Source organism: Rhipicephalus sanguineus, chromosome 4, assembly GCF_013339695.2.
Source record: "Rhipicephalus sanguineus isolate Rsan-2018 chromosome 4, BIME_Rsan_1.4, whole genome shotgun sequence".
In the NCBI taxonomy this organism is placed as follows: domain Eukaryota; kingdom Metazoa; phylum Arthropoda; class Arachnida; order Ixodida; family Ixodidae; genus Rhipicephalus; species Rhipicephalus sanguineus.
In genome coordinates this window covers 17612070-17620451 of record NC_051179.1, presented here as the reverse complement: position 1 = coordinate 17620451, position 8382 = coordinate 17612070, and the positions used below count along the sequence as shown (strand labels likewise).

General features: G+C 45.0%; 1 protein-coding gene across 1 annotated transcript in view; it reads left to right on the top strand.

The window, feature by feature from the left end:
* The first annotated feature begins 3029 nt into the window (after positions 1-3029).
* Positions 3030-8382, top strand: part of LOC119389508 (rabankyrin-5) — a 34174-nt gene continuing 28821 nt past the window's right edge. The window contains exons 1-5 of the mRNA XM_037656802.2: positions 3030-3139; positions 5772-5958; positions 6166-6284; positions 7034-7169; positions 7754-7877. Coding sequence (XP_037512730.1) covers positions 3127-3139; positions 5772-5958; positions 6166-6284; positions 7034-7169; positions 7754-7877 — 579 coding nt within the window. The 5' untranslated portion in view covers positions 3030-3126. The remainder of the gene's footprint in view (positions 3140-5771; positions 5959-6165; positions 6285-7033; positions 7170-7753; positions 7878-8382) is intronic.

Sequence of the window (8382 nt, the reverse complement as noted above, 5' to 3'; positions counted from 1 at the left end):
CCTCTTGCCGACTGTATCGCATCGAATATACCGTATTTTCTCGCATATAACCCGCACCATACGGAAAAATGTGCCTAAAAAGCGGAGGTGTTATATATATATAACACCTCCGCTTTTTGTATATATATATATATATATATATATATATATATATATATATATATATATATATATATATATATATATATATATATATATATATATATATATATATATATATATATATATATATATATATATATATATATATATTGAATGTGGTTAATCCCGCTGCAATTAAACTTTGCAGCGGGATACATGGGGAGCTTAAAAACCCCTGTAACTTTGCTTCTAAGGCACCTAGGAACATGCGAATTTCAGATTCGTGTTCCCCTAAAAAAATACAGGAGGCGTACGGAATTTCTAAGCTCACAATTTTGAGAAAATATTTTCACACACCTGCGAGTATGGCCCAAGCATGCGCCCCAGGCACCTCCTCGTTGCTGCTTGGAACGGTGTCCGTTTTTGAATCGCTGTTTTGCAAAGCGTCGAAGCGAAAATGATTCGCGACGTCGCGTATCGCGGTGACTCTAAGTTCCAGAATGTCATCTTCAACACTAGTCGATACTTTTGACGGCGACGACGGCGATGCTGGTGACAAGGCACGACTGAACGTGCGCGCCTAGCAGACGAATGTTAGCTGAGGAGCTGATCCTCACGTCGACCAGATACCGCCCTAGTTCTCCATAGACGATGCCAACCAGTGATCCGCTTGAGTTACTCAAATGACTCGGCGGGCGCAGCTTCCGGGAAACCAAAGTATTTGGGTTCTGGGGGAAGTATGGTTGCAAAGCTGAAACTTAAGGAATTGACGGAAGGGCACCACCAGAAGTGGAGCCTGCGGCTTAATGCAAAGCTGACAAGGCCTGGGGTGCAGCCTCACTGGCGACCACAGCCAGCAATGCACTCCCTCACCAGAGCAGGATTGGCCACCCTGGTGTAGCCACTTGGCCACTACCTCCCACATAAATACACCTATTAACCCTCGGCCCTCAGTCCCCAGCGGCTGCGAATTAAGCAACTGACCAAGGCGGCGGTCAGACCTGCGACGCAGCAGAGGGTGCTATAGGAATCTCTGGCTCCGGACAGGCCGCCATTGGAATCTGAACTTGGCAACGTATAAACGCTAGAACTTTATCTAGTGAGGCAAGTCTAGCTGTCCTATTCGAGGAATTAGAGGGTGTTAAATGGGATATGTAATAGGGCTCAGTGAGGATAGGAGGCCACAGGAGGCTTATACAGTGCTGAAGAACGGACACGCCCTATATGCTATCGTGGCTTAGCTGACAGAAGATAACTGGGAGTGGGGTTCCTTATTCGATCATAAAAATATAGCTGGCAATATAGAGGAATAGCGTTAATGAGAGGGTGATTTTAATAAGAGGTACAAGACGAAGGTGGTTTAACCACCTTCGTCTTGTACCTTCATCTATAAAAGAAAGGTAATTCCATCCACTGTGCGAAGTGTGGCTGCCAGCCACGTTTCGACGAGACCCGGGTGCTGCGCTCATACAACAATTTGACAGCACGTGAACTGTATGAGGCTTATGTGATTAAATGTAAAAACGATACTTGTGCGAGCGCGCCATCGATAAACATTACAGACAAGGAGTGTTACTATCTCCGAAACTAATCATCATGACAAAACATTTTAGTTCCGTTGGACGCAGGCGCAGCTAGAAGCACTGATATGTACCCCCTTCCCCGATTTAATCTGTTCCTTGTATATATTTGAGCGTGTGCACAATAAACAGTTCAGTTGGCAGTCAGCGCTGGTCCTGTGTACTTCCTAGACCGTGTCTACGTCGCGCTGTTTTTTCACTATGGAAGTATAGTAAGACCGTGTTTTATGTTCAGCGGAACCGTCGTTTGAATATAACAACCAGTGGTGCCGCCAGGGGGTCACACACCGGACCCGTGCACCACCCCGAATTACTTTTGTGCCATGTGATACATTTCTTCTCTCTCTCTCTCTCTCGTCACACAGAGCACAAAATGACACTCGACCAAACTTACCTACCCGGACCTCATGTCGGATCAAAGGGATGCCCCCCCCCCCCCCCCCCTCGAAACAAATTTCTGCCTACGCCACTGGTAACAGTACTGTTAACAAAAAAAGTGGTCGTCTGGTCGATAAGAATCGAATTAATCGAACATATGGAGATTACGCCTCCGTAAATATTTTGAATCCACTTCCATCCCTCCGCCCGCTCTTTACTTGAGGATTACTCCTGAAGCTTCAGCAGCCTTCGGGATGAACTCAATGCGAGCACAACAAATAAGACAAATTTCGAGGGGGTTTGACCCCCCCCCCCCCCCGCCAGTGCTGCGGCGATTTCATACGTACATAGGCTCTCACACGGTATCAAAAGGGTGGCAGCGAAGTTGGGAGTTCCCGTAGTGTTTTCTGTCCCTTGGAAGTCGGCAAGGGCGCCTCAGAAGTTCCCGTTTGCCCCGTTGCTAACGGGATCAGCACAATGGGTTCACGGCTAACACTTGGCAGGTGTCCTGGAAAGGGGGAAGTGCATGGGGTTCTCTCTGAAAACACATTACCACATTACTGCGCGGATTGCTGTAGATCGCTGAGCGCCTGTTCTGCATAAGGATAACGGAAGTTGGAGGTTAGCGAAAGAGCAGCTAGCAGCTAATGAAAACCGAAACCCAAAACTGCCATGCTCCTAGATTACTTCACGCAGCTTTTGGTTCGAATCAAGCGTGAGAACAGCGCGACAGCGCTGCTGCACTATGGCTGCAGTTGGGCTAAAGCTCACTTTAGTTGGGCTCACCTCCATGCAAGCCCGTAGCCAGCCAGCCCCCTCCCCCCCCCCCGAAATTCTGATGGAGGGGGGTGTTTTACGGAAAAAAATGATAAAAATAGGCGTTTTTCAAGGCTTTCACCAAGTGGGCCCGCCCCCCTGAAAAAATTTCTGGCTACGGGCCTGCCTCCATGGGCTGCACTAAATCAAATCCAGCTCTGCCACTATTCGTCTGCAGCCAGAGCCAGCCAGTGCCTGACCGCTCCGACTCCGCGATTCGCGAGCGCTGTTCTGGCGCTGCTCAATCCTTCCCTGTCACCACGGGGCGGCGATGGCGGAAGGAGGTATTGCGTTCGTTTACTTTTCGCCTTGCTCTTTGCTAGATATGAATGATATGTAACTATCTTTGTGTCAGTGAGAGGTGCTCACTCGGCAAATTACGCAGGGCGCGGGTTTGAAACTGAACGGGAATGGGCGTCAGCTAGTGCGGTCAAGCAAACGTAACTTGATTCCCTACATGTTTTCTTTTTGAGCTTGCTTTCCGGCGTATGTTTACTCAACCTTAGCAACGCAGTTAACTCAGCGCAGAAGGAACTTTAGTACTCGCTTTAACCGTGCACTTTGGCGATTGATGCTGTGGAATAAGTCGCCACACAAATCGTTGGTCTGCAAGGCCTGTCACTTGGTCGGTGCGCTTGTGTCCGCCTCTTCAGTGGGCCAATCTGTTGCCCATGTCTTGAACTTGTTTATCGGTGGGCAGAGTTTACTGAGCGTTTTCAAAGAACAGGGATAGGGCGACGAAAACGATGCACAATCTTCGATTCGTTGAAGAAGGTGTTGATGGGGTTTCAGGTTAATGGGGCTGCAAAGGCGGGCGTCGCCTCTTACGAGTGTCGAAGTTCTTGCATGTGGGAACGTTAACTATTAGGTTAGTTTCAGTAACGGTGTCGTGTCACTAAGAAAAACGCTACATATGCTTTTGTCTGCATATGTGGTGTCATAGGACGTAACACAATTGTATTTGGGTCCCTGAAATATCTAAGTGCTAGCAATCTTAAGTTTTTAGATTATGAGTGCCCTCACCCGTATTTCGTTTAAATCGTCCGTGTTTTGTTTTTCTTAATGTGAATGTTGACGTAATGGCAGTGGCTGCTTGAGGAATTATAACGTGTTAGATGTATACACTGCTAGCAAGATTCAGTGGCCCATCTGTAAGGGCAGGTTCCAATAGTAAAATTTGCAAATTAGGTTCATCTGCTGAATCTGTAGAGAATCCTATATTGCCAACTCGAAAACGTTTTGTTGCCCTGTTTGATTGCTTACGTTACTGGGTGGATGGACGTAACTGTATGCACACGAGACTACCACAAACTACTGCTCGTAAAACCAGTGTGCATGTTGCACGTTGCAGCCCAACTGCCTGCCTCTTCCCTCATTAAAACAGTAATAATGAGCACAACACCTTCATTATTGCAGCTGAAAGTTCACTCCAATTTAAGGGTGCCTCGGTACTGCAATACATTTAAAAATGAAGGCGCACACACACAAACACACCATCACAAGAGGCTTCATAACAGCATAGTGGCACCAGGATAGCAGGAGGAACAAGAAAGGAGGCAGAGTCAGCAAAAGATGCCTTGTCATGTTATCAGTGTCAAGACGTTTATTAGCGGGCACTCGGCAACGGCGACAGTCAAAGCGGGGCCGACTCTCTCCACGAGGGGCGTGCTCTCAGAGAGGACGCGACCCACTAGAAGGCGCTTGAGAGGACGACCCATTACAGACTACGAACGCTTCGCTACATCAGGCTGTTTTTCTGTGATGATGAGCCACATAGCCCGACAATGTCATTACAAGCATTCATTGTTTTCACCTGACTTTTTTTCTTTTTTTGTATGACACTGCACTTACTAGGTATGTTAAAATATTACTGCAACACAGAAACACAGTACTGCTACTCAACTAGCCCAACAAAAAGTTCTGCTTGAATTCCCTACTCTACTTTGGTGCCCAAGTTTTCTAAGCTTTTTTTTCCCCTGCACAACGCATATAAAACCTACCATTATTAGCGTTTGCTTAAATGTCTGCAAGAGCACACGTTCTTCTTGCACTCATAACAAAGAAGTGTCCAAGAATTCACTGTCTAGCTAGCCGCTGCGGTGGTATAATGATTATGGTGCTCGGCTGCTGACCTGAAGGTCGCGGTTTCAATCCCGACTGCGGTGGTCACATTTCGATGGAGGCGAAATGCTAGAGGACAGTGCACTTAGATTTAGATGCACCTAAAGAACCCCAAGTGGTCGAAATTTTCGGAGCCCTCCACTTCAACTTGCTTCATAATCATATTGTGGTTTTGCCACATAAAACCCCAGATATTATTTCTATTAAGAACTCACTGTCTTGTAGGGGTCACCCACCAGGGTGGCTTTAGCATCTATGGCATTGCACTGTAGAGAACAAGGGTGTGTATTTGATTCCCGGCCCTGACAGCCACACTTCAATTAAGGCAAATGCAAAAATGACAGCATAAAATATTTTGGTGCACATAAGAGAATCACAGGTGGTGAAAAATAATCCAGAGTCACCCATTATAGTAGAAATGTTATATGGAAAGCGCAATAAAACATGGACACAAGAAGGAATGAAGAGGACGAGACAAGCACTTGTCTCGTCCTCTTCCTTTTTTTCTTGTGTCCATGTTTTGTTGTGCTATCCAGATAACATTCCTACTATGACTGACCAACAAGCCCATTTCGCCACCCTCATCCCCCCCATGGCTTGCCTCGTAATTCTATCTTGGTCTTGGCATGGAAAATCCCACAGTTTTTGTTGTTGCTGCAAAGTAATGATTTCTCATAAAGCACCTCAGCTTTTCTCCACTTTTAATTTCTTGTCAGCCAGCTTTCGTCACACTGCATTGTATGTTAGTCATCAGTTGCCTTCACCTTTGCTTCTAAAACTGCATGTCCTTTTCAGATGTGGTCAAACTCCAGCGCCATTTGTCCCTCCTGCGTGAGGAGTATGTTAAGCTGCAGGCACGCTACGCAGATGTTGAGAGGAAATACAATGTGGCCGTGGCAGCATCTGGCAATGCGGGCTCGGACAGCTTTGTCTCTCGCCTGCTCAAAACTGTGGCAAGTCTGTTTGATCAGGAGCTCTACAGGTAAACATTATCATTCGTAGTATGCCTTGCATGATTGTGGTATTGCAAATTTGTTATGCATGTGCAGCGTGAAAGTATATATTGATAATCCTAAAGATCTGTGTTGTTTAATTCACTTGCGAAGTGCCAAAACCTTTTACAAAGGATTCTAACTGAAAAACAGCACTGAAGTGGCTTAGATCATGTTTTATTTTCTTTATTTTGCAGTGACCTGACAGTTCAACTGAATGGCAAGTCGGTACGAGCTCACAAGTTTGTCTTGTCTTGCCGAAGCCAAACATGGGGAGTGGGAAACCTGGCCGATGTTGACACACTGGACTTGACAGGTTTGCTTCATCTGTGTGTCTTGAACTGTCTGTCATTGCTCTGAACGTACCATTCATATCTGTGGAACTGCATTAGGATGTGCCTGCCTCTCATTCCTCGTCACATTCTAAGAAATTTTTTCCTTGTAGATTGTGCCATGAAATTGCCTCAGTCGTTTATTAGTAAATTGTAGTGAACACACTGCACTCGGGTACAAAATGCAAAATGGCCAAGATCGGCACCTGTTGTGAGGAGGAGGAGGAGGACAACTTGCGGTGCAAACAGGCATTCTAGAAGATGGTTGAGGCACCTCCTTGGTCTTTTGTTGAAAGTGCCCTTTCAATCCATTCTTACCTCTCCCCACTAGTTTTCCTCCACTCATCCAGTTTAGATGTACAGCAGCTGAGAAAAATATGCACAGTGGAAGGCTCTACGAACGGAGCATCTTGGCTAATTTGTGCACAATAAAGTGTTGGCGTCACTTGTGCTTCACAAACACAATGCTTCCCTGGCAGAGCAAGGAGTTTCACAACACCGCATCACCTGAGCAGGGTTAAGGTGGGAACAGGGATAGCTAGAAGGAGGAAGGCATAATGAAATCAATACACTGACATGATGACACATGCACTTCTCTTGTCAATAATGCCTGAGCATTCTTGACCTGTAGCTTACTTTTTGGGTACCTACGTGATCTACAGCACTGCTTTTTTCGCTCATTGTTTAAGGAACGCTGTGTCCCATCTGAAAGCTTCCTTTGTTGGCATTCCAGACATCCAGCCAGATGTGGGCTTGGTATTGTTGCGCTGGGTTTACACAGACCAAATGGAGTCTGGGCTGCAGGACGGCTTTCTGCTGGACTTGATGAAGACTGCCAAGCGCTTCTCTCTGGACAGCCTTTTGAGCAGGTGCTGGTTTTGCACAGGACTATCTTGCTATTTGTCTGGCATAGGCACATTATCAGTTTTTAGAAATCTGCATAGTGTGCTAATCAAGTGTCTGTGTGTGTCTGTGTGTGTCTGTGTGTGTGCCTGTGCTTATGTGCAGGGTGGATTGATTTGCATAACAGAGGAATCGTAAGGCAGAGCCTAAAATGTGCTTTTTCTAATGCATTCCAACATCCTTAAAGCTGCTGTAGCTTTTACAAGAGTGATCTCACCCAGAACTTCGTGCTTGCTTATCTGCACTACGCTTCTACACTGAAGTACTGTGCTATACCATGTAGCTTTTGTCTTAGGTGATTGTGCAGCACTAGACGATATGGGATATCTACATTGTTGTATGCTACACTATTTAGCCTTATTGTCACATACTGATTTAGCTGATGGAGTTCAGGATAATGCCGTAACTGCCTGACCCCATCTTCTTTTCACGGTCTCGGGCCACTTCTGTCGTTTTCACGGTTGCAAAAATGGTCTCTGTGACAGTGACCGGTATAAAGATGAGTAATTAGCTCAAATTGTTTGTTTTCATCTTGCACACATTTTTGCAGGTGTGAAGAAGCCCTCATGTCATCCGTGAATGTCAAGAACTGTGTGAGATACTACCAGCTGGCTGATGAGATAGGTGCTCATAACTTGCAACATCACTGTTCTGAACTCATCTCTAATCATTGGGTTAGTAAATATCTCTCGCAGTTTTCTTCTGAAGAGCTACAAAGAGATTGCATTCTTTCAATCCACTCTGTTTTGTTGTCATTTATGCATCAGTATAATGCTAGCAGAAGCCTTCTTTGCATGATAAGCATTTAATTTGTTATAATTCAGTTATAGTAAATATGTTGATGTGTGTTCATACTTTCGTTTATTATTATTTGCATCTCATTATAATAGTAAGTACTACTCAAACCTCAATATAACGAACATGGATATAACGAATTATCGGTTATAACGATGTAAATTAGAAATATTCTTGTCATAGATACTGTGTTATGAATGCACGTTTATAGTGAATTTTCGGGTATAACGAAGTTATTTTCGTGTCAGATGTGACTTTGTTATAATGAGGTTATAGTGTATTTTGTAATTGCACCTGTTTGTTTGCTACTGCAAAAGTAGTTTGTTCTGCTGTAAAATAGTTTATGAAATAATAAATTTTATTTATTTATTTATTGATCCATCC